The sequence below is a fragment of the Theobroma cacao genome, chromosome 5 (assembly GCF_053813885.1).
Source record: "Theobroma cacao isolate CCN51 chromosome 5, ASM5381388v1, whole genome shotgun sequence".
NCBI lineage: Eukaryota > Viridiplantae > Streptophyta > Magnoliopsida > Malvales > Malvaceae > Theobroma > Theobroma cacao.
Window position 1 is genome coordinate 46879393 of NC_142643.1, and position 27184 is coordinate 46906576.

Consider the following 27184-nt stretch of genomic DNA (forward strand, 5'->3'; position numbering starts at 1 on the left):
CGTGTAGGACAAAATGCTTTATGATTAGCATTAGTTTTCTTTTCTTTTCTCTTTTCCTGGGATGGAACACAGAATCAACTAAAAAAATACTTGGCAGATGCTGCCAACCATCATTGTGTTTTTTTTTTTTTTTTTGGATTAAAATAAGACGAATTTTAAGCATATGGGGATCTCAAACATATGCCCTTTTCAGCATATTCTCCTGTGGCAGCACAAAAAGAGAAGGATATTCTTTAGAAGCAATACTGCCACAGCATATGCCGTGTTAAGCTGCAGTTCTGAACTTACAGATAAAACGTCATGACATCAGAGTCCAATTTGACTAAATTACCTGCTGCTTCATTCTCTCAACATGGGCTGTGAAAGAACTTTTTGATTCACTGGACGAGACCAACATTCAATCTAAAACCGAAATGGGATTTCTTTGAACGTCACTCTAATGATGAATTCTACCGAAATCCGTCTTATATGATGCTGTTCAAACGAATTTGCTTAGCGGATAAAATAAGTAAAAGGAATTCTAGTTTCTCTTTATGGCAAGGGAAATCAATCAAATCTCTATGCAACTGGGTTTAAAACATGACACATGGCTACCAAACCTGTTGTCATCTGACGTGTCGCCGGCTCATCTCATCTGACCAAAAGAATTCCATGCAATCTCAAGTCATGGTAGCACCACTGTCCTCCCTTCCCGGTAAATATAACCTTCAAAGTCTGGTAATATTAACTGAAAGGAAACTGCATAAACTATTGCTCTTTTCTTTCTGCAAGTTTTCTTTCCACAAGCAAAGAAAGCTTTGACTTCCTCTTTTTATAGCAAGTATAAGAAGGACATGCCAATACGAATTCTTGGAGGTTTTGTTGGGATTTTGGCAAGGTGTTTTCCATGTCTTCAGAGAGACTCATTGCTGGTGATGCTATGCGGTCTGACGAGACAATGCACAATCCAACAGCGGCCTTGCCATGGTCCGGTTCTTTCAGACAATGTGGCGAAAATGATTCAATTTTCGAAGAACTTCCCAAGGCAATGATTGTATCAGTTTCCAGGCCTGATACAGGAGACATGAGTCCCATGCTCCTGTCTTACACCATTGAAGTTCAATACAAACAGGCACTCCCTCTCTCTTCTTTTCTCTCTTTTTGTCTATGTAAGAGTTTTCTCAATAGACTGCTATCCTTTTTTCACACTAAGGATCTGGGGTTGGCCCTTCTGCAACGATAAAAGAATTGATTATTAATAGAAAAGAGACTCAACATCAAGGCAAATAATCTACTCTTTTCAGATAATTTTATTGCTTCTCTTCTTCTCATCCAATTCAGTTAGGGAGTTTGATCTGCAAATTATTAATTATTAGGGCTCTATACCCTGATTTTATCATATCTTTGCAAATGTAATGAGATTTTAGTGTTGAGAAGGCTAATTGTCCTCCAGGAGACCAGGCCTAAACTTGAACAATCTGTCATATTTGAACATATCTTATAAAGATTATATACGAACATTTGGGCAACAATTCTTTTTCCTTTTTATAAATGTTAGAGAGGTGCAACAGAAACTTATATCAAGTTGGTTTCGCATTGCCCTCTTCATATGCTTAAATTTCCAATGTACATTAAGATAGATGGAATATGAATTTGGAAATATCTTAGCCTAAAAGGCAGTTTTATTAGATCCTGAATCCGAATGCCGTTTGTGTTAATCAGAAGCATTCTGTTATTATATTACTAAATTTCTAGCATTTTACTCAGTTATCTAAACTATGATATTGAGAGTTTTGGCAGTGGCCTTTCAAACCAGAATTACAACTGGAATATGTACATATTGACTCAATTTCTTTTTAACAGTTCAAGTGGCGATTGCTGAAGAAGGCTTCGCAAGTTCTCTATCTACACTTCGCATTGAAGAAACGTGTCATTATCGAGGAGTTTCACGAAAAACAGGAACAGGTTTTTCCATTTCCCTTGCAGTTATGCTATTTCTGTAGTTGTAGGCTTGTCCAGTTTAACACTTCCAACTTATCTCATCCCGGAACTTTACATTCTAGTTTAAAGAATTTAAATTTACCATGAGGATGTATTATTTGATGATCTTTGCTCTTCTTTCTGTTTTCAATTCATACAGCTTACTTCTATTTTATCAATGCATTCTTATTTCAAAGGTTAAAGAATGGCTTCAAAGCTTAGGAATAGTTGACCAGGTAGCAGTAGTGCAAGATGATGATGAACCTGATGATGGAGCCATTCCTTTACATCACGAAGGAAGTTCGAGAAACAGGTGAGTACATACTGTTCTGTCTGGATTTTGCTTTATAAAGAAAGCCCTAGTCTACCATTGCTATTCTAGTTCTAACAGTTTGGTCCTTGTCCAGAAATGTTCCATCTCTTGCTGCTTTGCCTATTCTTCGTCCAACACTAGGAGGGCAGCAAATCGTTTCGGACAAAGCCAAAGTGGCAATGCAAGGTTATTTGAATCATTTCCTGGGAAACATGGATATAGTAAATTCTAGAGAGGTGAGCATAAAATCTTGTTCTGAGTCAATATTTGATTCTCTTATTCTGTGACCTGGACTGTTGGACCATTCATTTGACAATAGGCTAGCAATAGGCAATTTTTTCAGCATCTTCCAGTTTTCTTTCCTCAATGTTCCTCTAGTTATACCCAGATTATTGTAACTGTGGGGTTCCAAATTTCAGGTTTGCAAATTTTTGGAGGTCTCTAAATTGTCATTTTCATGGGAATATGGTCCAAAGTTAAAAGAAGGTTATGTTATGGTGAAGCATCTATCACAAGTCTCTGGAGATGATGATATTGGATGTTTTCCATGCCAGTGGTTTAGTTGCTGGAATAACAGTTGGAAAAAGGTAGTTAAATCTCCTATCTGTGGATTTAAGTTTACCAATTGTTTATTGGTTTCTTGCAATATAAATTAAAGCCACATCTTGTTGTCTTTATGCACCTCGCTTGATTATGTTTATGAATAATTAAGCAGTCCAAACAGCACCTAATGACAGCAGATTAGTTATCTCATTGTTTCTGCATGTAGGTGTGGGCAGTTCTAAAGCCAGGGTTCTTGGCATTGCTTGAAGATCCTTTTGACACAAAACTCTTAGACATAGTTGTTTTCGATGTACTACCAATGTCAAATGAAGATGTGAAGTCCCCGGTGTATTTAGCAGACCAGATAAAGGAACGTAATCCTTTGTTCTATGCATTTAAGGTGAGCTATGTTTTTCATTCTGTTGAACATAATCCTTCTTGCAGAATATTGATGTGTCCTGAATATAAATGTGGTAACCAGTCATGGTCTAATCACAGAAAGGAATGGAACTACGTTATGCAGTCTTGCAGTAGCCTGAGAAATCTATAACATGTTATATGTAGTGCATGCCTTTGAGTTATATCAGGCACCATCATTCTGTTCTAAGCTCAAATCGTGGCAGAGAGCCTCTTCTCAGAAATTTAATATTTGCAATGGAAAAGCTTTTTTAGTTTATTTTGATGATTGTTCGATTCCAGCATTCTTCAGCATACTCATTTATCCGCATTGCTTGGTCTTGTAGTTGTGATAGAATCAAGTTTTTTTCTATCAAAATCAGTTAAATAGAAGTTTTTCTTATTCAAGTCTAATGATGGAAATGTGGAAAGGTCTCTTGTGGAAGTCGGAGCATAAATTTGAGAGTTACAAGTAATGGTAAAGCCAAAGAATGGGTTGCTGCAATTAACTATGCAGGCATAAGGGCCCCTGATGGCTGGTGTTATCCTCACCGCTTTGGTTCCTTTGCTCCTCCAAGAGGTTCGAATGAAGATGGGAGTCAAGCTCAATGGTTTATTGATGGTAAAGCTGCTTTTGAAGCAATAGCTGCTTCAATAGAGAAGGCAAAATCAGAGGTTCATATCTTCTAATGCCAAAACATGAAACAAATTTTGTATATGTCATCAATGATTGAATTTTTTTTATTTGCAGATATTCATAACTGGCTGGTGGCTCTGCCCAGAGCTGTACCTGAGACGCCCTTTTCAAAGTAATTCTTCCTCTCGGCTTGATGAACTACTAGAAGCAAAAGCCAAGCAAGGAGTTCAGGTGCAAATATTTCAACTTCTGCATTGCCATTCTTGATAATTTGCTCTTGTTCTCCTCTAGGGTCTCCTTTACAATCTATCATTATTATATGCCCACAATCATTCCGATTGCTCCTTTTCTATATTAACTAGAATCAGCAATGCAGATTTACATTCTTCTCTACAAGGAGGTTTCTATTGCTTTGAAAATCAAGAGTTTGTGCAGCAAGAAATTGCTTCGTAACATTCATGAGAATGTGAGGGTGCTGCGCTATCCTGACCATTTGTCAACAGGCATATATTTATGGTATGCAGTTCAGAGAAAAAATTCAGTCCACATTTCTGATAAAAATGCCAATGATCTGCACTTATTGTGATTATTGTTTTGCTACGGTTAAATGCAGGTCCCATCATGAGAAACTTGTTATTGTTGATTACCAGATATGCTTTATTGGAGGTCTAGATTTGTGCTTTGGACGGTATGACACCGTTGAACATAGAGTGGGAGATTGCCCTCCCTTTACATGGCCTGGAAAGGACTACTACAATCCCAGGTGTGTTTCTTTCATACTCCTGGGAAACTCATTTCAAAAGACTTAAAAGGATTCAAGTATGCATCTTCAGAATCAATGAATTATGTGGAACAATTTGCAAGAACTAGCTTTGCATGCTGATGATTATAGAAAATATGCAATAATAAACAATTGTATGCAATGAATCTTTCAACATATCAAGTTGAAAGAAATGGTAGGCTACTTCAGAAATTTTGGACATGAGTTGCTTTCTTTGATGGTTCTGTTTAGAGAATCTGAACCTAACTCTTGGGAGGAATCAATGAAAGATGAACTCGAAAGAGGAAAATATCCCCGTATGCCATGGCACGATGTCCACTGTGCTCTATGGGGACCGCCATGTCGTGATGTTGCTAGGCACTTTGTACAACGTTGGAACCATGCCAAGGTTAGTCTCCTTCATTTCAGACAGCACATTTTTCTCATCTCTGCCAAAGTAAATTTTTCTGAAACAGATGAGCTTTTTCTTTCCAGAGAAATAAAGCTCCACATGAGCAAACAATTCCACTACTTATGCCTCAACACCACATGGTCCTCCCTCATTACATGGGAAATAGAGAGATTGACATTGAAAGTAAGGGAGAGGACCATCAAAAAGACCTCAGCAGACAGGATTCCTTTTCCTCACGATCACCTTTTGAAGATATCCCACTGCTTTTGCCCCAGGAATCTGATGGACTTCTTGTTTCTAATGGAGACCAGAAGTTAAATGGTCTGCTCAGTAAGCATGATCCTTTATCTAAAGAACATGGAGATCATGGAAGCTCTTTATCTTCCCATGATTCTGAAGTTGACTCCTTAGGTTCAGACACACAAATTAAAGTTACTGCAGATGACCATCATTCCATGGATCCTCGAAGTAACCTGGAATCAAATGAAATGCCACAATCAGACATGGAAGTTTCAGATGAATGGTGGGAAACCACTGTGAATGATAATAATGATGCTTCTGCAGACGAATATGGAGAAACTGGCCCTCGCACAGCATGTCATTGTCAGGTTAGCTTTGCCTGTGAACGCAAATCGACTGTACTTAGATTAAATGACGTTCCATGATTGTGCTGTCATACTTGAATCCGTGCACAGACTTACACTACAGCTTAGTTTAGCACATCCAATTGTTTTAGAGAACTACGACCATGTTCAAAAAGCATTCATCATCCGTCAATGTTAGGCTTCTTAGACTCCTTCATACTTCATTAGTATACACATTTCTTAACCAGATGAAACTTGCAGGTTATCAGAAGTGTCAGCCAGTGGTCTGCTGGAACCAGTCAAACTGAAGATAGTATTCATAGTGCTTATTGTTCCCTGATTGAGAAAGCAGAACATTTGATTTACATTGAGGTAACATAAGTTGCAGTAGCATTTTTCTGCCACGGTTAAAAATTCAAGGCCAAGGATAAAATGAGTTATCAGTACTTCTTATACTAACCCGTTGCAGTTTTCTATTGGTTGCTTGCCTGTAGAATCAATTTTTTATATCAGGTCTTGCAGAAGATGAGATTATACAGAACCGTGTCCTGGAAGCATTGTACCGGAGGATTCTGCGTGCATACAAAGAACAGAAATGTTTTCGGGTTGTTGTAGTCATACCACTCTTACCAGGTTTCCAGGTAGAATTCTTTGTATTAGATCCTGAGTTCTAGTTTCAAATCTTAAGATGCTTAGCCTTTTCTTTCTTGGTGAGACAGGGAGGTTTGGATGATACTGGTGCAGCAACTGTTAGAGCCTTAGTTCACTGGCAGTATCGAACAATTTCCAGAGAGAAAACTTCTATATTGCATAATCTGAACGCAAAACTTGGCCATAAAACATGGGATTACATTTCCTTTTATGGTCTGAGATCATATGGTAGACTTTCTGATGGTGGTCCTGCAGCTACCAGTCAGGTATTTCCATCAGGATATAACTCCGATTTTGAGTCATAACCAGTTAATTCATTCAACAAATCCTCATTGTTGATCATACAGGTTTACGTGCATAGCAAATTGATGATTATAGATGATCGTATTGCTTTGATTGGTTCATCTAATATTAATGATAGGAGTTTGCTCGGATCAAGAGACTCTGAGGTACCTTTTCGCATTTCTTTTGATCTTTGAAGACTTCGCATTCTTGTAACATAAATGTTCCAAATGGAAATGGTTACTTAACCCAAGATTTAGGACTTCCTCGTCACTTGGAATAGGCCATCAAGTAAAAACTGCTAGTTTTCAAGCATATGTCAGTCACCAGAAGTATAGAGGAAACTATATCTTAGTGTGAATATTGAGGATAATTGAAAGAACTGCATATGCATAAACATTTTATTTCCTCGTTATGATACAAGAGAATTACTTGACTAGTGTCAAGTTAAGCATTTTAGAGCAAGTAGAATATTTCAATCACATATCACATAAGTAGGAAAATCTTAAAAATTTGTAAGTAGAAAAATCTTAAAAATTTATAAGTGTGAGTACTGCATATCCGAATAAATTAATTTTTTGAAAAAATAATAATGATCTCATCGGAAACCACTACTTCCTCCAAAATGGGTTATGAGGGATCACACTAACCTCATATTTGCTCACTATATTATCAAATGTGTGGACAAAATCGTATGCAGCTCTTTGATTAGAGTTTTACACGTAATCTAACATGATTGCCTTCATTTGATAACAAAGTCCCCGGACTTCTGTAGAGAAGTTCGTCTTGTAATTGACAGTGATTGCTGTTTCAGATTGGAGTAGTCATTGAAGACAAGGAATTTCTTGAATCAACTATGAATGGAGAGCCTTGGAAGGCCGGAAAGTTTGCTCATAGCCTGCGGTGCGCGCTGTGGTCTGAGCACCTTGGCCTTCATCAAGGAGAGGTCAGTTCAACGATCAATATTAACTTTGATCATTCTTTTCTTTCCTTTTTTTTTTTTTCCCTCTGTGTTCATGATTCTCAACATTCTTTTGGTTCATGGATATCTTCATCAATGAACCAGTGAAATAATGGTTAGAATAATAGATAATCCATTAAATGCTCATACTTTCTTCAGATCAGTAAGATTAGTGATCCTGTGTTGGAACAAACTTACCGGAAACTATGGCTAGCAACTGCAGAGGTAAGATACTGGTAGGCAAGGTTGCAGGGTGGGGTGCTTAGCCTACTTTTGCTGTGAACTTAACTAATGTTGCATTGCTATAAAAACCTGACAGGCCAATAGCATGATCTTCCAAGATGTCTTTGCTTGCATCCCCAATGATCTTATACACTCCAGGTACACTCCTGCAGGCAGATCCTCTATTTTTTGTTCTTTAATCAGAATCCTTTCTTTCTCATATGATCCGTATCCTGTCAAACACAGAGCTGCTCTGAGACAAGACATGGCCTATTGGAAGGAGAAACTTGGGCACACCACCATTGATTTAGGTGTAGCCCCTGAGAAGCTAGAAACCAAAGAGAATGGAGAGGTTGAAACCGAAGATCCCATGGAGAGACTTAAATTGATTCAGGGACATCTTGTTTTATTCCCTTTGAAGTTCATGTGTCAAGAAGATTTGAGACCAGTATTTAATGAGAGTGAGTTTTATGCATCTCCTCAAGTGTTTCATTAAGAATATCATATGGAGCAGTGGCAATACCACACTCATAGATTCCGACAGAAGAAAACAAGGAATGGAGTATTGATTACTAGAATGCCATTGATACCTCTCTGTGCATAATCTGTACATAATAGGCAAAGAAAATGGCAATTTTTTCAGCTGATTGATTCTCTACAAGGAGCATGATCGACACTCTATTTTTTTCCAAATCAAATGTAGAAAATGAGCCTATACTAATCTTGAAACAGAAATGGTTCAGCAAAATAAGATCAGAAACAAGACATATAAAGAACATTAACTCTTCTACATACAAAGAAGATTTAACCTTTCTGTAAGATAAGAGTGAGATACAAATCTCATTAACTACTTCCTCAAATCTGATGACAAACAAGCAGTGTATCAGACACAAATAGAGCAAAAGTTAGAGAGAATTGAAAGGAACTGATAATAAACTAACCAAGAAAGATTCCAGGGAACTGATAAAAAGGAGTATCATCCCCACATCAACCAACACACTATCACCTCTTGCAAAAAAAAATTTCCACCTCTTCTAGCAAGCCCTAGATAAAAAGGCACAGTCCCCTAGTCAAAGCAAGGCAGTTAAACTCGTCTTTTCTTAGGAAGCCGGCATCCATTATGTGGACGTCTAGTGGTGTCCTCAATGTGTACAACAGGATTATCTGACCGAGAATCACTAAAGCCCTCACGAAAGCTGAGGATTGCTTGCCTTTTCTTCTTAAAATGAGTAAAACCTTTCACTCTTACCACAACTGATTTAATCCCCATATTTCTTGCCAGCCGCCCCACATGTTCTGCTGTTGCTTCAGCAGCATACCGAGACACTTTTGCACCCCCTTTTAGCTCAGACAACTGTCCAGATGAGGCTCCACATTTCTTATTTCCATTTGAATCTGTCACAGTGACAAAGGTATTGTTGCGCATAAGCTTTATGTGCACAAAATCGGCATCTTGCTCAAAATTTTTGTATCGAAGAAATTGAGAACCCCCAAAGATGCTCTTTCCATCTTCCTCTAGTACTTTCCTCACCAAGTTCATGGTCTCGGAACCCCTCGCTATCTCAAAACCCCTCTGACGTTTTGGATCCCACCCTGTCTCAAAATGCCTCTGATATGAAAGATGCCTAAAACTCTGGAAACTTGACGCATATATAGCAGAGACATTATTGTTCACACTCTGTTGATCCAAATTCGTCCGCGGATTTCCAACATTCTCATAAAATTTTGCACCAGCACTGAAACTCTTTAAACAACCTATAAAATAAAATCAGTTAGGCCTATGGAAAAAAAGACTATTGAAAAATATTTTCAACAAATAAGTTATTTAGCCCAATATTATACCTAGTGTACGGACAACATCCACAAATCAATTCATCACAAGTTTATTTATAGTCAAAGTTGCTCCACTTAGTCTTATAAGTATATCCAATGGAAGTTCAAAACAAACAATGAAAAGGTTTTTCACTTTATATTTCATTCACCACCCAATATGAAACAAAATAAATGAATCCACACAAATCCAGCTAGAAACTGCTGCACAATGTTTAGGGAATGCAAGACTGAAAGACGTACTCTTACATACAGCTACAATTTTGATCAATTCTGTCAACTAATAAACTAAGCATCACTAAAAACTCCTCAAGTCGCGGCCTTCTTCTATTCGACACCAACAAAGAACAAGAAAGTATAACCGACTACCTCAAATCTCAGAAAAAAATAATCAAATTCTATTCCTTTAAAGCAACATTAACCTAGGTGAAACAAAAAATTTAAAAATAGACAAAACAAGTAGATGGGTTAGCAAGCTTAACAAGAATCAAAACATAAACTTTTTGCACTTAAAGTAGGTTCGGTTTCCTAGCATTTCTTTGAGAATTTCACAATCTTGTTAGAAACAATTAAATTCACAACAACCTGTTAGCTCATTGCTACTTCATATTCTGTCCACCAATTGTTTGCAAAAACTACTCAATGAAAGTTCCAAACTTTGCAAAAGCTTAGCTTCTAACTTTTAACCAATGATTTAATTTCCAAGATTGAACAGTAAATCAAGAACTTAAAACGATCAAATAATTGTAAGATTTCCCAATTTTTTATACAATCTAAATGAGAATGAAAAAGGAAAAAAAGGGGCGGGGTGGGGGGGGGGGGGGGGGGGGGGGGGGGGGGGAACTTGCCGAGAAAACCAGAGCCGTTGGAGGAAGCTTGAGAGACCCAGTTGAAGCTGCTAAAGCGTTGAAGCAAAGCTGAAGTAGAGAAAAGCTGAGCTTGTCGAATTGAAGACAAAGGGTACATCTTTTTCTTCTCTGGGTTTTTCCCTTTGGTTTCAGATTTTGCTCAGTAAAGATCAATTCTTTGATCGATAAACAACAAAAAATTATGTGAAAAAAAAAAACGGAAAAAGAAAATGCTGGGGTTTTGCGGCCTATCTTAGGATGAACCCCAAACGAAGCCCAACCCGATTATCTTATTTTTGGGCCCAATAATCCAAGATTCTTTCTTTTATATCTTATTTTTATCCAGGACCCGACCCGAGGCCCAACCCAAACAAAACTTTGGCAATACAAAAAACTTTTTCTTTATATATACCTTTTTTATATAATTAATTTTTTCATTTTTTATTTTGATATTAAAAAGAATTGAATATTTAATATTATAAAAAAATTAAATTTTAATATAAAATACACCAAAATCAACTCCTTAAAAACTAAAAATAAATAAATATTTAGAGTGGGAAGAAATACTAGTTTTTGATTATTTGTTCCCTAGGACTAGGAATTGCTTTTTTTATATTATTTTTTTCAAGTTAGCCATGGGTGTTTAAGTGGGTTGGTAGCATTTTCAATCTAAGTGGATCTTGTAATCATTTGATCTTTTTCTGTCCTTGTCATTTCTCCACTATGGCTATGCATAATTGGCTGAGGAGCCAATATCTCCCCACCATGAATCTTGTAATCATTTGATAAGTATTCTAATTAAATCATTTAATTTTTTTATAAAAAAGTAAGTAAAATATTATTAAATAATTATTATTTAAATTCGTTTTCTAATTGTGAAAGTTTGTGAAAGCGAAAAGGACATTGATTTATATAATTAATCAATTAATTCGTACACAAATTAACCTCAGGGCTTGTGAGGGCTTGTGATAAACATAGTTAACATGATTATTTTTTTAATGAAATTTTAGTTTAAAGTAAGAAAAAAAAGTTTAAAATAGAATCAGTGGTAAAGATACAATCCTTGTTGCTTTACTGCAAAGGAAAAAAAGGATCCACTCTTTCTCATTATTTTATTATTAATTTGATTTATAGCAATCAAAGTAAAGTAAATAAAGTTCATATCTCTTTATGTTTGATTATTTCATTAGTATTTTTATATTTGTGATTGTAAACAGTATCAAGAGAGATACAAGATGTCACGATTTCAAAGAAAAATCGTGAATTGTATATTCAACTGTACATTAAAATGAAATTGATTATTCAAATATTTAATGTGAAACAAAATTGTAAACTCTAATAAATTAAAATAAATAATATCTTACAAGTTGACGTGGACAATGAAATAAAACAAAGTATTTTGATCCCTTCCTTCCCTTTTCGGGCACTTCCTAGGGAAAACACGAAGAGGGTAATTCCCATGAAGATTAATGTGGCTGAACATGGTTGAAGCAGCCCAATCAGTTGTTAGGTTCATTAATGTAGAGTCTCCTCCACGCTCTTGACTGGGCAGGTTAACCAAAACCGCTCCTTTGCTTCTGACATTTCAGACAAAGACCTCTAGCATTCCTTTTTTGAGATTGTAGCCCATATGGCGACTTGAGGAACATTGCATGTTAATTATTATGCATATGGTGACAAATTGACAACCAGGATTTGGTCACTTTGGTCTTCTAATCATGTCTGAGTTTTCATCAATTTACTGCAGTTTTTAGTGAAGCCTGGAGTGGACCAAAGCTAAAAGGACAGCTGAGAGGTTGTACAATGTCTAATGTTCGCCAGTATAGAGTTAAATGTACAGTTCTCCCCTTTGGTTCAATCATTCTTAAATTCATCGGGGTAATATCAGGCAAAGCAAAGAAGTTTGGTTATGGATGAGACTGGACCATCATTTCTATGGACTAAGTAAATAGAACAAGATATGGGAATGAAAGTGGACATTTTTTGATCAATCACATTGAACTAAGAAATACAATAATTGATGGATAGGACTTTTAGGAGCAATTTACCTCGCTCATTTACATCAGTACTATTTTGAAGTTGTTACAAGATTAACTTCATGCTGAGATACAGCAGATGAGTGGAAGAAGAGGCAGATGGCTGAAATATCATCCATTGCAATACCCTTCCTCTTCTTTTTCCAAGCATGGGCAGCACACTCGACCAGGCATTTAGCTGCCTTCGCCTTGTCAGGTGTTGAAGATACCATTTGGATTGCTTCCTGATTGGAAATAACATCCCATACCTGCCGGGACAGAAGCATAAAAAAATTGTTAGCCTAGTCAAAGCACTTCACCTTTCTTCATTTCAACTTAAAGTAACGATATTCGATCACATATCAAGAATTGTCATAGTATTCAACTTTTCTTCAAAGCCTTAGTAGACATGCATACCCCATCAGTTGCAAGCACAACAAATTGGTCTCTGCTGGTTATTTGTCTTTGTGTGACTTCAGGAACGGAAATAAGCCCATACTCCTTGATGCAATAATCCCCAAAAGCTCTAGACATTGCCAGTCCCGGTGACTCCTCATCGGGCAGCCAAACCCTGTGCACACCTGGCTCATCATGCAAACAGAACACCCGCCCTTTGCACTGAATTATCCGCTCAGCCTCCTCTGCAAGCAAGACCAACCAAAAACATATGAATTCTTGATGGTTTTCTATTTCTTTTTTGGAGAGTTTGACAGAGTACTCACGAGGTAAATTGGGCTTGAAATCGACAGTGAGCTGAACGGGAACCAGGTCTCCATCATCTGAAGTTGTTGCCAAAACAGCCCGAGAATCACCGATGTTGGCAACATATATGAGGTCACCCTGCCCAATATAAATGGCAAATTATTCTCACTAGCAGTGCAAAGATCAAGTACAAGTAAATATCCCAATGCACATCCACCTGCTCAGCCATTTGCCTGAATTCCACAAAGAAGGCAGTGCAGTTTTTAAGCAATACTAAATTCACCTTGTTACACATCTATACATTACCAGAAGTAAAGCTCCAGTTACCTGTCTGACAATTGTCAAGGCAGTTGTTCCACTGTAGAAGGAATCAATCTTCCGATACTGTTGAAGCTCCTGATCAACAGCAGCACAAGTCTTTAGATAAGAATGCTTCCATATATCGAATCTCTGATGCTTTTTATCTGATTCCAAATCGATATCCGGGTCAAGGGATGTCTGAGCTAGAGTCTCTTGCCAATGGCAAAGCAAGGATGAAGGCAATGATTCGCGGACCTTTTTCGCTACAAAATGACCCCATGGACCATGGCCATCAAATATCCCACAAAATAGCATGTCTGCTTGACATCCAAATTCCTATTTCAAGTAAGAAGAAGCCTTATTTAATCAATCAGAAACCAAAAAAAAAAAAAAAGAACTAGATTGCCAAGGCCATTAATCTACCCAGTAAAAATTAATGTCTTACCTCCCATACAATGGCACAATCCTGGTTCACTCCTTTTCTGCCCCTCTTGGAAAAAACTGAGGCTAAATTGTTGGAACCGTCAACATTTACAAAGCCAGAAGACCTCAAAATCAGGTCATTCTTCTTTGCATCCTTTGCCATTGCCTCAGCAGCTTCTCTTCCATCATCATTCTCTGAATTTTTCCCTCTTCTAATAGGAAACGACCTTGCTAATCCATTGAACATGGAGGAAAAATGCCTCATTGCCTCTAGAATTCAATACCCACTACCTCAAAAGAAAAATGATGTTTCCTTCTTGTAGATCCAAAACCTGCCCATTCGAAACAAATAAATAGTCACATAAACTTCAAATTGTGAAAGACTGACAAGCAAAGGAAATAGTATAAAATTGTCAAGGAAGGAAGCTTTCTACATAATTTTTTTTTTCTGTTCAAATTCTTGCTTCAGAAACAGTAGAAGGTTAAAGCATATTGAATTTGAGTGACACTGTTAGCCAAGAAAAGACATGATCTGACTCAGAAAGGTAGGAATCTAACAATTTAAAAACAGGAAAAACAAGAACCTGTGAATCTGAAAGACAAAACAGAGAATATTCATTATGACAGGGAATTCCAATAACCTCCATCTAGAATTTTGAAGGAGGAGCTAAACAAGTACTACTAGTAAATAGATAAAAGCCCTCCACACTATAGACTTAGCTGTCAATCCCATCAACTGGTCTGCTTGGTTGCTGAGAAAAGATAATGGGAAACAAGGAAAACTGAAATTGCAATCTTTTAGCATGTTGAAGGACTTGGCAAGTGGCGACTTGAAAGTAGAAAAGGAAATCCAGAGCTAGCTAGAACTTCTAGTTAGTTGGTATTTACCTTTATAGTAAAGGCAAAAAATTAACAGGAAAAACAGTGTTCTGGTTTCCTTAGCTAATGATCTTTTCTTCTATTCACTCGGGACCCCTTTGGTTTGCTTTTCCAGAAAATCAAAGAAAACGCCAGAAGTATATCTTTAAAAAAACAGCAACAAAACTTAATGTGCAAAGTTACTCAGTTTCTGCTTTTAGTTAAGATAGGTAAGGAAAATGAAAAGTAACAGAACTTTCTCATGAGACCTCAAGAAACTATAAATCTCAAGTTCTATAAGGTCAATAAAGATGATCCATTAAGATGAATCAAAATTTGATCTTGAAGAACAAAAACATCCAAACTTTTAGCAAGATTTGTTTTTTTTTTTCTCTCTCACTCTCTTTTCTTTAAAAAAAAATGACAGGTCCTTTTAGTTTCAAATCTACTCCAAACCAAACTAAAACAAAAACCCAAAAACCAATCTTTCTTGTCTTCCCCTCTGTTTTCTTCCACTGTCTCTGCAACGAAACAGGCCACTCCAACCAAAGAAAAAGAAAAACGAAAAAAACCACACCAAGACCGAACCAAAAAGAAACAAAGGCAACAAGAAGAAGACCATGTTAGACCTCAACAACCGGTTTGCCGGGAAGCTGATGCAAGCAGCCGGAATGTGATGACGTGATCCTCACAAGAAGAGCTGAGAAACCCAGATAAAGAAGATGGAGATGGATCAGAAAAACAATCCATGTGGAAAAGAAAAAGAAATACTTTCCTTGTTTTCTTTGTTTGGTTCTGGTTCTCTAAGCTCTTTTTTATCTGTGGAGAAGAAAACAAAGAAAGAAGCAAGGTTGTACATGTATGATTAACATGCAAACAACACAACAAAACTACAACAGTTCTTTTGCTTTTCAAACATTTTGCATACCAAAACCAACTTTTTTGCCTTTTGCCTTTTTGGTTAAACCTTTACATGTTTCTTACTGTATTTAAACAAGTTAGTTAATTTTTTATGATTTTTTTTTCTAATATACGGTTTGAATGTGTTTTTTACAAATCCAGTTCATGATTTGTTGTATAAAATTTCCATGTTAGCATGGATTTTTGGGAAAAGAAAATGAGAATTTGTAGATTCAAATTGGGGGGTTGTGTCCCATTGGTTGAATCAAGGGGGGTCAACTTTGGTTTGCCAAAAATGGGCATGACTTCTTGCTTTTAGGTTATCAAAAATTGGGTTGTTCATTTATTGTTCAATTAATAGACTTAATTTTAAGTTAATTGCATTAACAAGTTTTTAAATATGTTATAGAACTTAGCTAATTGGTATGAAATTATGAGCTATATTATATATACACACAATTTTCAATATTTTTATCATTATTAAAAATTTTTGCTCCCATAATAGCAATCAAAAGCAGCATTTTAAACCTCTACTCCATCCCCCACAGTGTGCTTGGAATTTGATTAAGATATTCCAAAATCCCAAATTATTGGTAACATGCAGATATTTTTATGTAATTAACATAAAAAAAAAAAAAAACTTAGTTTCGTGCTCTAGAGTCAAATAAAATGATTTTCGTGAACAGATAAGCATGCCATCTTACTATTTTTTGAACAGTTCAATGACTTTTTGTTGTCCCAAAACAGATTTGATTAAAAATATATTCATAAAATGGAATATTTATAGAAATAATAATTTATTATTTGAATATTAATGTACACTTCTTTTTAGCAAATAAACAAAGTTTTGTCTGGAATTCTATGCCGTACACATGGCTAATTATTAGCCAGCAGCTTCTTTCGTAGACCAAGAACACCACCCAAATTCTTTCCTGTTTCCAAATCATTAAATAATCATTATGATTAATTTATTTTATATTAACCATTAATTAAACAAATCATGAACAAGAAGTTGGTAATAGCGAGAAAATTAATTTTTTTATAAATATGTTCATCATGTATGACTATTTAAAATAATTAAAATTTGGTCCAAGAAAATAAAGATAACTTAATTTTTCGAATTTACGTCATTTGTGATGCATACGTCAAAGGATTAAAAATAAGATCTTTTTAAATAATTCAGTAAAAAATATAAATGTTACCTAAAAGTTGTTTATAATTATGATAATTTACCATATATTTTTGACAATTTGTGTTATTTTATTGAAAAAGTAAAAGAATAATTTTTTTTTTCTTGTGAATTTTGATATTCATGGTCGGCCATCTCCTGCCCCAGGACTTGGTTTAGGTGACCTGTGAATGAGGCTATCTTTGATGTATACTCTTTAGTCAATGTGCCCCAAACAAAGGACCAATCTTGGAGATATTGTCAAAGAACATTGTTTGCTTAAATTAAATCTGATAAGATATTTGTAGCATACAAGGAACTTTCCTTTTCTCTGTTATTAAACCGTGTTGGAAAAATGCAGTTAATTAATAGTATTATATATGGTTCATATTACTTCATACAGTTTCTGCATTGAGACATCGATTCAATGACAAGTGTATGTATTTTTGTTATGAAAAAGTTTGGTCCGAATACTTTCTTGTCCCAAACATACATGATGCATGATTTTGGACAAGGAATTTTTTTGCCATAAAGAGCCTAAAAGGTTGCTTTGCTACTCGCTAGTAGAGTAGGCTATGGAGCAACTACATGGGGTTGAAGATATTGCACTGGAAAGTGACTGAGAAGTAGAAATGAGGGAGTTGCAGAAATGGGGACCAAGCTTTTTGAGCTGTTATGGATTCTTAACCCTTGTTGAAAAGATGAACTTAATTGATAGAATGATGCAATTTTATGTTTTATATTAACTTATTTAATCTTGTAACGGTTTCTATTACAAAATATTTGACTCAATGATAAATGTATGTATTTTTTATTTTTAAAAAATTTTGATTCCATTCTCTTCTCCCATGTCCAAAAACACTTTCTAAATAAAATATTGATGCAAGGATAAAGGTGCCTACACCTATAACTCAATTGCATGATGCAGGAATTTGAACAAGGATATAAAAGGGTTAAGAGGTTGCTTTGCTAACTTGCTAGTGGAGGGAGGTTGTGGAGCAACCGCATGCTGTAAGATTTGCTTAAGATACCTGAGTTGCTGGGGTATGGGAGTTGCAGGAATGGGGGAACCAAGCTTTTTGACCTGAGCATGGGTCTTGGGATGGAAACAAAGGCTGCTGCAGGTTTTAGATGTTTGCATTTTGTCTGATACTTAAAGGGGAGGTGATGACAGGGTTGCACATGGAATTACATAATATTCTTTCAGTCTTCTAGTTTCTGTGATTACATCATTACATGAACTCTAAGCAGGAGCGGAGCCTCCTTATGGGATGAGGGCCCCCCAAAATTTAAAATTTTGTTATATGTCATATAAATTTTTTCAATTTTTTTTATAAATTTTCTTAATGACTTCTCCAAAATAATTTTATATTTAATAATTAATATAAATAAAAAATAACAAAATAATTTCATATGCTTCACTCAATTTTTAATTTTTTTTTCAATTTATATTATTATTATTATTTATATTTATATCTATTTTATTTACTCATATACTTTAAATCTCTATAAATTTTTTTTTCACAAATTTCTACGAATCATCAACCATCGATCATATTTTTTTTTCTTTTTATTATGTCATATGTAAATTCTATCTTCTACTGGTCATGTTTTTCTTTTTTCTATTATGTGAATTTTATTTTTTATAATTTTAATTTTTAAAAATAAATAAATTATTATATAATTCTCAAATATAAATTGCAATGTTGCACTGTTACTTATAATTTCATTAATACATCATTTTTTATTTAAAATAATCAATGTATTCTAGCATGTATGTTGTAAACTTTAAGAAATAAAGCTATACATACAAATTAATGGAATGAAATAATTATATTTTTTAATAAAATTTTATTTATTATATATTTTTAATAGCTATTAAAATAATTTTTTATTTAATAATTAATTTTATTCTTTAAATTGTTTGATAAAATTAAAATCATTATGGTTAGCATATTACTAGTTAAGCCTAGTAACTAAATTCTAAACTAATATGTTAAGCCTATCAAATTTTTAAAAAAAATTAAAAATGAGTCTACTAATCCAAATCTATTAAGTTTTAATATAAATCTAAGTCTATCATAATATATTATATTTTAACAGTCTAACTTAATGGCCTATTATATTATATTATATCTCAATAGTTCAACTCAATAACTTAATATGTTAATTAACAATTTAAAAGATAAATAGAAAATAAAAAGAGTACTAAAACATACAAAATAAAAAAATAATTCATTTGAATTTAAAAAATTATTTTCTATTCCATTCTTGCGCGCAAAAAATAAAAGAGACTCTTTTTATGATTCCATCCAGTCATTTATATAGATGACACTATCATTATTATTAATAAGCATTTTTTTGTATGTCTAATATCTTTTGAATTTTATTTAATCTTATAAATGATTGATAATTAAATGATATATAAAGTTCTCTTTAATGTTTAGTGTCTCTTTCTGTTTAACTCGCTTTTTAAAAATACTCTAACTTCGTCCCTCACTCTAAAATATTAAATCAAAAGAACTGAATCAATTTTCTTTGGTTTTCGTTTTTTCCTACGATCAAATGAAAAGAAAGCAACCCAAACTCACACCATCCATGACCATGCATGTGTCTTTTTTCCCTCGTTTAGTTCATTTCTAGGATGAGATGAGGAAATGCCGGTCCTGGTATAGCAAATGTTAAAACAAGAAGGCAGACTTTTTCATCTGATTGAATTGATAATTTCAGGGTCAAAACAATTAAATTCTCATGAAACAGGTGGTGGTTGGGTGGCATTGAAATTTTAGAGGGAGAAGTTTAATATAAGGGAACACTTGTTTTTGACCAAAATACGAGTCTGTTTGTATTTTGAAATACGTAAGTGTCAACTGTTGAGCAATCATTGTTCTTTTCTTAACGTGTAACACTCACGTTTATAAATTTTTCAAAATTCTTCTATTTATTTACATTACCTAAAATTGAATCACCGACTCTATTTCCCCTTCAACATTTAACCTGATATAAGTACTTACTCCACCTGACTCAATTTGTACTAAACCTACATGGACAAAATCAATGACATTATGATACTGAAAAATGGACCCATCAAATATCAAAACCAGGTATCTATGTGGAAACCCTCTGAATAAAGACGTGTGGAAACAATCAATGGACAGATCCCATGCTGATTTTATTGCATTTTTGCATCTAATTTAGTCAAGCAAAGGTTCAACTTTTTCTCTTTTTTCTAATAAGTTTTTCAATCTTCCATGCACTTTTTCCTGGACCCAATCTAGGCACTCAATCATGCAATCTTAATATTTAATAATATTAGGTTGTTTTAATTACTTCCCATTTGGCTAGTGGCAGGAGGAAACAAATAACAGGTAGACCTTCCCATGCAAGAATTCATAAAAAAAATAATCATCTAAATCTTGCAAATTGGATGTAAGGTAGGATATCCTAGAATAAGAAAATGGAGGGGAAGGAGACTTGACCTTACCTAAGACCACGGACGTAACATAATTACAAATGCATATATCAAACCTATATACGTAGGATGGTTGATCAAAATCATAGATTGATATGATATTAATCATATATATATATGAAACCTAAAGCATGAAAAATCAATGTTATATTTGAAGAAATAAATTCATATTTTTTATATTCGAATATCTGAGAAATAGTAATAAATGTACGTGTTTTTTATTTAAAAATAAAATCGAATCTTTCTTTTTTATAAAGAAAAAATATCCGTTTCCAAAAAAAACAAATGTAAATAGCAGTCATCAATGATGAAAGTTTAAGCATGTACATTACCGACCAAGAAAAAAGATTAGGCATCTAAAAAACGTGTACATGTTTTTTGTGAGCAAAGTCAGGGCTCAAGATGACTCAAAGAAAAATCCTACCAGCATCCTAGGTATAAGACAGACAAAAATCTCTGTCCAAGAAGTGTGTGGAGATGAGAGAAAGTCATGGTTTGTTCAGGGTATGGGCCATGCCCACTTCGCTAGAATGTGATGGCTTTGGGACTGGATACAAGGATATTCATGTCGGCAGCATGCACTTATCCATCATGGAGGTTTTGTGACAAGTACCCAACTTTTTCTTCAAACTTCACATCATGGTTTTTCCAAGGAATATATGCATTTTCCACAAATATGACCTTGAATTTGAATTTGAGTTTGACATTCATTAAAACTGTGTTAAATTTAATCATATTTAAGAACAAAAAGAGTTTAAACCTTAAACGACTCTAAACCCTAAATTTTAAATTCAGAATCATCAAAAAAATTTGAAATGACTCATAGTTTTGGCTTTAGTGTGTTAGTACGTAACATCTCTAAATTATTTGATATACAAGGAGATGATGTAAATGTTAATATTGGATATGATGTCTCCAAAAGCAAATAATGATTGACATTGCAACCTTTTGAAAATTTGCACCACTCATAATATATTCCAAAACAAGAACATTATAGTTTCTTCTAGTAGTATTGATTTAAAAATGAGTAGCAAAAGAATTTTCAATAAATTTGATGTTTTAACTTTTTTGGGTTTTGAATTATGTTAGAGAAGAAATTGAAAAGAAAACTTGTATCATCCATCCCTTTGATTATAGACATCATTATAAGAAGCTAAACATGTAGGGACTTCATAGTTTTAAATTCTAAAAGCAATCATAATTATCGGATAATTGATGTACATTAATCATATTTCTTTCTTCTATTTTATATAAAAATTTATTTTGATGTGTTTTATATTAAAATTTGAGACCGACAAAAATTAGTTTATAATTAATGAAGAGATATTTGAGAAAATTTGTTCCCATTAACCCCACCTAACGATGAATCATGATTGATCAAATGCCTTGGATTGGGTCAATTTGGGTATGAGGAACCACATGGAAGATGAGCTTCACTTGCAAAAAATGTGATATATAAAAAAAAAAAAAAAAAGGAGAGCAGAACATTAAGACTGCAACGACCGACTGTAAGACCACATGATGACGTCGGTGGAAAGACAACCGGATCATTGATTGCAAGGAGGCCACGGGGTCAAGTGCTCCCACCACCCAGCTGTGATTTTCAACTAATCAGAAGCCGACACGTTATACACTCCACAATCACATGTGGGGCGGCGCACTGGATAGCGACATGTAGCGATTTTCTTTTCCGCATTTACCCCCAACCAAGCCGGACCCGTCTTTTTTAATTATGTTTCACTCCGTGTCTATTATTCTTACAACAATTAAGATAAAAATTCGACTTTTAATATATTTCATATTAAAATAAAAAATTTTATAATATAAATATTTAATTTTTTTAACAAAAAAAATTATGTAAAATAAATTAATAATATATAAAAGTAAAAGAGCATTTGATGGTTAAAAGGATTTTACTTCGAGACATCTACAAAAACGACAAAAAGAAAATCTTTTTACTGATGGGTAGGTGTGGACTTTAAACGAGCAATTAAAGGCGTGGATTTTGGTAAGAAATCTAGTGCTTTCTTTTAATTGGTTGGCTTACGATAAAACGTCGCTTGTTACTTGAGCATCATCCACTAAACTGAAGCCCTTTCTTTTAACCCAATTTTTGTTAATTCTGAGGGGACTTTATGACATTAAATCCAATTGATTAGTTTGCAGGTAGTAATGATTTTCAGTATCCAATTAAAATCTTTCCAATAGAATAGAGTAAATTACGCCGCTTAAAAGGATTAACTGACTTAACAAAGAAAGATTAACCATTTTTTCTTAATTTTCTAAAATTTCAATTGATATGCTTTGTTAGAATCTGCTATAACCAGCAGCCTATCATGGAAGCCCAGGAAAGCCCATAAAGTTATTGCAAAGACATGGACTATATGTATGAAGCCCGATAACAAGGTAATGATGGCCCACACCGCAGTCAAATGCATAATCTGCCGATGTAAAAATCTTTTGTTTTTTTTTTTTTTTTTTGTGTTATTTCTACCAGCAGCCCCACTGGCCACAAGCTCAGCAAAAGATGCATCCGGGCTATGCAAGCAAAGTCTAGTTGTCCATGACGTAGCATATTCTAATGGGTTAATCTTTTAAGAAGAAAGATAATGATTCCGTGACAAAATGATATCAAAACCACCTTGAATCTGATTTCGATATCATGCCAAACACTCCAACAAGTGGAGTAGACAAGGTGACCTGACCGATAAAGTCGTCACGGATTTAAGTGAGAGAGAATGTTACAGAATCTTACATCAGATAAGTAAGAAAGGAGTGCTAGCCTTATCAACGTAGACACAGCACATCCCTATAAGTTAACCTTTGGAGAAGAAGATAATGATCCCGTGACATAATCCTTAAGTTTCTAACTCACTGACATGCATAACAAACCTTCTGCTGGATTATACTGAATCAAGTTGCCCTTTTCGGAGAATTTTTCAGCTAAGGTCAATTGGAAGAGAACATTATTTGAAGAATTTTGGGGCCACCCTGGTAAAATGGAACTCAAATGCTCCTTTGACAGGATTTAACCCTAAAAAGATCTAATTCAAGGTTAAACTCAGATCTAAAATCGTCAGATGTTGTATATAAAAGCTATTTGTCTGATTGTTTATCTATTAGCATACAGCGCTAATGGCCAAATGCAATCAAACAAGTTGATCAGGAAATATTTTTCATAAAAGTGCAGGACAAAACCATGTGCTGCATCAATCATTATCATATCCTGGAGGCTTTGCTAGTGTAAGAGCACCCAATCCAAACTGATGATTAATGTGCCAGCCTACTCTGCTGTACTATAATGCAACAATGTTTGTTCCAAAGAAATGCAACAACAGAACAAGATTGTTGCGCTAAATTATTGCAGCATGTTATGTTATAGTCCTAGCTACAGTCAGATAAATCCTATTTAACTTGTATCCTCAGGTGCTTGGTTGTCCCTTTGAAAAGGGTTAGTTGAGAAAAATCACCCTAGTAAGATGCTTCCATGTTCGACAACGGGGAATAACGCCACAATAGCTCTAAGATTCAACTAAATAACAAAATTATTTATGCTGTATGTAGGTTTAAATACTAAAGTCCACATTTTTACCTAAGTAATCTATCATAGCATTGAAGGCATGAAGAAGAAAAGACAGTGGCTTAAGAGTTTTAATATATAAGGCCTTGAACATTAAAGCTACAGCAAGGCTAAGCATAAATTTGGATGAAATACTTTGTTTTCAATTCAATAGCATAACAGTTAAGAAAAACAGAAAAATGAAAATTTCTCTCCATATTTTTGACAGATATAAGTTCTAGTGGTTTACTTTAGTACCTTGAAAATCATTAGCAAGTCTGTTGAGATCTCAAACTTCATTAAGTAGTTGCACTGTTCACGCGCTCAGCTTGGAACTGTCTTACTAGCTGCAAAGCCTGATGATAGAGATTGAGGTCAATACCATCAACATTCCTACCAGCACGTGCCTGCAAGATTGCCTGAAATAAATCATGGAACGTGAACATGTTAGTCTTGGATGGGGGATAGGGAGAGCAAAACAGAAGGCCTTTAACCTAGCCATATAGGAATTTACCTCACTGTTGGGTTGAATATGGAGTTCACCAATGAATTGGAAGATGGAGCCAACTCGGAAGCTAAGTTCCCTCAAGTGCTGGGTATCTACCTTTAGGGTGGCACTGTCATCAGCAATAACAGCTATGGCCGTCTCCACAGAGTACTCTTGCAGCCTAGGGATGAATGAAGATTTTTAAGTTCTCCTGAGACAGACTTCCAGTTCCTTCTCTTCCATTTTTTATATGGATATGACATCACAACATAAAAATTAAGCAACTAACAAATGGAAAATAATACACTGATTGTGCAATCATCCAGCCACTCAAATCAAGAATACCACCATATAATTGGGTAAGGCATTAAATAATTGTTTAAAATCATTGATATGTTTGCCTACAATTAATCTTGCTTAGCACCTAAACCATCTGTAATGCTAAAAATTAGCATAAAGACATAGTATTAACCCAATTTGTTGGCACCGGCCATAGATATTTTCCTGGTTAAAGGGCAATCTAGCTGGATTAAAAGAAATTAGTTAATATCCAAATTACTACTGTAAGAAAAGTATAACCCTATGCTTTTCCTCATATTACTTTTCCCTCCTTGGCCCCTTCATACCTATTCAAGATGATCCCCAAAATTGAGAATAATTTATAGCAAGAATGATCAAGAGATGAACCTGGTATGATTTGGACACCTAAACAAGAGAAATATTGATGCAGGGAAACTCTTACAAACTTTTGTTTTAGGCATTAAATTTGGTGGAGAAGAAATTATTGATTTTCGTTATAAGCCATGAATAGACTTTCTCATGGGGTTTAGGCTAAAAAAATTAGACTTACGCATGGGGCACTAGTCTTTTCCATGATGTAGCTTAGTGTTAAATTAGAGTTTTCTTCTGTGAATTTTTTTTCCAAACAATCTCCAAATCATAAGTTTTGGATACTAAAAAAATTAGAAATAGAACTCTGCATCAATTCAAAGGGTATCATCCAAGATTACAATTATTTTGAGGGCAGATGGTATGATTAAATAAACAGATTATTGTTCTATGACCTGTCATGCTACTGAGAGATCACAACATATAAAGAAATCCAGACAAGAGAATAACATTATTTCTAAGAAACCAAAGGCCATAACACCTGACATGCAATTATTAAGAAATAATGGGCCATAGCAATAACAAATGACATGAAACTGGAAGATCTTTTTTATATGTAATATTCTCTAAGCATGTTCATTTCATGTTTTTTCATTTTTTTTTTATCTCAGCCTTTTCCTATGTAGACCTTTTTCTTTTCTCTGGAAACAGAGATGGGATCTGAGAAGCAAATGTTCGGTTTATATATATGTTATGACATCCATCCTCATTTCCAAAAGACATGGAACACCTTAGAATATAAAGATTCAGAAGCCTAATCTATAGGTTGGCTTCTGCATTTCTTCTGTGAGGTGGACAACTAAACAAATTCTTATATCAATTCTTCAAGCAAAACCCATCATGAACTTTACCATTGCCCATCCTTCCAATTGCTACAACCATGCAACCAAGATCACCACTTCTGCCAACATCATACTCCCTCATTTGTCATCCACACCCAACAAATACCACGCCACTGTCACCACCTCCACTGCCAAAGTATTGAGCCACCTCACAAATTCATGTTGACATGGAAAATCTGAGAATATAAAGATTCAGATGTCTAATCTATAGGTTGGGTTCTGCATTTCTTCTGTGAGGTGGACAACTAGACAAAGTCCTGCATCGATTCTTCAAGCAAAACCAATCATGAACTTTACCATTGCCTATCCTTTCAATTACTACTACCATGCAACCAAGATCACCACTCCTGCCAACATCATACTCACGCCATTGTCACCACCTCCACAGCCAGAATATCAAGCCACCTCACATATTAAAGTTGACCTCCTCTGCCTCCAACACCACCATACTTTGCCACCTCCACCTCCCCATAACCATACCACCTCTGCCTCCTAAACCATCAGAATAACATCAAACTTTACTACCATCATCTCAATCATCGCCTTCCTTCACCCCCATTCTCACATGAACACCAAAAATTCTAACAATTTCGCATCACTGCAACAACCATGCCCTTTTTTTCTTCTTCATTTTTGGGCAAGTCAGCAAGAACCAATGTCACCAACACTGTTGCCACAAACCCAAAAACCACTGTCACTATATTAACACAAACTACTACTTCTTTTTGGTACATTGGACCTTGACTATCTCAAAAAAAGAAAAAAACAAACAAACAAGGCCACGTGAAGGGCCGGCGAACTGCTAATAAAGTAGAGAAAATGCATACAATAAAAGGAAAAAGAAAAGGGGACAGGTAAAACTTGTGAGAGAAGAATTCATACTTTCCAGTTACCCTTAGTGAGGCTCCTTCCTTGAAAAACTCGGAAGATGGTCGAAGCTCTGGTAAAGTAACCAATGCCCCTGGTTTTATTGCAGGAGACGCCATTAAACTACCACCCACACAGTTAAAAAACGAACTTTGAATCCTGCCTCTGCCTGGAATATAAAAATAAACCCACCCAGTTCAATAAAATTATCTAACAATTACTCAACTCGTTGAGGAAACCTGTTCCACCAAGGAACCTTTTATCTTAGACCCAGATAAGAGAAGAACAGATTTAAAAAAATTGGCGGGCAATTTTTTTGGCCGTATAAATGAATTGGGGGGAAACGTTTGTTTAAAGAGAAAAGGGAAATGCAAAATCCAAAATTCTCTCACGCCAAACATCGAACTATCCATACGCAGTCGATGATAAGAATAAAAAATAATTAAGGGAACTTGAGCCTGGCCCTGAAACTGTCTTTTCAAGCCCACCATGTATTGACAATATATAAATTATACGGTTAATTA

At 35.0% G+C, this 27184-nt stretch overlaps 4 protein-coding genes across 9 annotated transcripts; 1 reads left to right on the plus strand and 3 right to left on the minus strand.

The window, feature by feature from the left end:
• Positions 1-388: 388 nt before the first annotated feature.
• On the plus strand, positions 389-8381 carry LOC18600515 (phospholipase D zeta 2). Of its 4 annotated transcripts, none has more exons than XM_088806515.1 (20): positions 389-694; positions 818-1111; positions 1843-1944; positions 2157-2272; positions 2367-2508; positions 2692-2859; positions 3042-3215; positions 3644-3886; positions 3963-4079; positions 4225-4364; positions 4462-4611; positions 4861-5017; positions 5104-5628; positions 5866-5976; positions 6099-6245; positions 6324-6521; positions 6603-6704; positions 7352-7483; positions 7658-7723; positions 7818-8381. In XM_088806515.1, exons 2-20 carry the CDS (start codon positions 887-889, stop codon positions 8214-8216), a joined length of 3414 nt encoding a protein of 1137 aa, XP_088662641.1. In that variant the 5' UTR covers positions 389-694; positions 818-886; the 3' UTR covers positions 8217-8381. The 4 variants fall into 4 exon arrangements, with proteins under 4 accessions (XP_088662641.1, XP_088662642.1, XP_088662643.1 ...); XM_018122021.2 differs by lacking the exon at positions 389-694 and having other exon boundaries at positions 725-1111; positions 7818-7879; positions 7967-8381; XM_088806516.1 differs by lacking the exon at positions 389-694 and having other exon boundaries at positions 724-1111; positions 7967-8195.
• Positions 8382-8489: 108 nt separating this feature from the next.
• On the minus strand, positions 8490-10602 carry NFD3 (Ribosomal L18p/L5e family protein). The gene is made up of 2 exons (XM_018122022.2): positions 10399-10602; positions 8490-9475 (listed from the first exon to the last, which is right to left on the minus strand). The coding sequence occupies exons 1-2, from the start codon at positions 10514-10516 to the stop codon at positions 8805-8807; spliced, it is 789 nt and encodes a 262-aa protein (XP_017977511.2). The 5' UTR covers positions 10517-10602; the 3' UTR covers positions 8490-8804.
• Positions 10603-12359: 1757 nt separating this feature from the next.
• On the minus strand, positions 12360-15517 carry LOC18600517 (putative protein phosphatase 2C 34). 2 transcript variants are annotated; one of them, XM_018122069.2, is made up of 6 exons: positions 15326-15517; positions 13861-14170; positions 13443-13751; positions 13136-13253; positions 12831-13054; positions 12360-12682 (listed from the first exon to the last, which is right to left on the minus strand). In XM_018122069.2, the coding sequence occupies exons 2-6, from the start codon at positions 14101-14103 to the stop codon at positions 12467-12469; spliced, it is 1110 nt and encodes a 369-aa protein (XP_017977558.2). In that variant the 5' UTR covers positions 14104-14170; positions 15326-15517; the 3' UTR covers positions 12360-12466. The 2 variants fall into 2 exon arrangements, with proteins under 2 accessions (XP_017977558.2, XP_088662872.1); XM_088806746.1 differs by having other exon boundaries at positions 15316-15426.
• An 895-nt stretch (positions 15518-16412) lies between these two features.
• On the minus strand, positions 16413-27083 carry MDO1 (telomere-capping, CST complex subunit). Of its 2 annotated transcripts, XM_088806455.1 has the most exons (4): positions 26676-27083; positions 24310-24463; positions 24054-24214; positions 16413-16528 (listed from the first exon to the last, which is right to left on the minus strand). In XM_088806455.1, the coding sequence occupies exons 1-3, from the start codon at positions 26777-26779 to the stop codon at positions 24095-24097; spliced, it is 378 nt and encodes a 125-aa protein (XP_088662581.1). In that variant the 5' UTR covers positions 26780-27083; the 3' UTR covers positions 16413-16528; positions 24054-24094. The 2 variants fall into 2 exon arrangements, with proteins under 2 accessions (XP_088662581.1, XP_017976308.1); XM_018120819.2 differs by lacking the exon at positions 16413-16528 and having other exon boundaries at positions 23822-24214; positions 26676-27081.
• Between the last annotated feature and the right edge of the window lie 101 nt (positions 27084-27184).

Excerpts from the sequence above, each read along its gene's own strand:
- LOC18600515 (XM_088806515.1), top strand. The coding sequence starts at position 887 with ATGTCTTCAGAGAGACTCATTGCTGGTGATGCTATGCGGTCTGACGAG. Across the intron at positions 2,509-2,691 it reads ATATAGTAAATTCTAGAGAG|GTTTGCAAATTTTTGGAGGT; the intron begins GTGAGCATAAAA and ends TCCAAATTTCAG. Across the intron at positions 2,860-3,041 it reads GGAATAACAGTTGGAAAAAG|GTGTGGGCAGTTCTAAAGCC; the intron begins GTAGTTAAATCT and ends TTCTGCATGTAG.
- NFD3 (XM_018122022.2), bottom strand. The coding sequence starts at position 10,516 with ATGTACCCTTTGTCTTCAATTCGACAAGCTCAGCTTTTCTCTACTTCA. Across the intron at positions 9,476-10,398 it reads CAACGGCTCTGGTTTTCTCG|GTTGTTTAAAGAGTTTCAGT; the intron begins GCAAGTTCCCCC and ends TTTATTTTATAG.
- LOC18600517 (XM_018122069.2), bottom strand. The coding sequence starts at position 14,103 with ATGAGGCATTTTTCCTCCATGTTCAATGGATTAGCAAGGTCGTTTCCT. Across the intron at positions 13,055-13,135 it reads TTTCAAGCCCAATTTACCTC|AGGAGGCTGAGCGGATAATT; the intron begins GTGAGTACTCTG and ends TCTTGCTTGCAG. Across the intron at positions 12,683-12,830 it reads TTGTGCTTGCAACTGATGGG|GTATGGGATGTTATTTCCAA; the intron begins GTATGCATGTCT and ends CTGTCCCGGCAG.
- MDO1 (XM_088806455.1), bottom strand. The coding sequence starts at position 26,779 with ATGGCGTCTCCTGCAATAAAACCAGGGGCATTGGTTACTTTACCAGAG. Across the intron at positions 24,464-26,675 it reads TCACTAAGGGTAACTGGAAA|GCTGCAAGAGTACTCTGTGG; the intron begins GTATGAATTCTT and ends ATTCATCCCTAG. Across the intron at positions 24,215-24,309 it reads ATATTCAACCCAACAGTGAG|GCAATCTTGCAGGCACGTGC; the intron begins GTAAATTCCTAT and ends GATTTATTTCAG.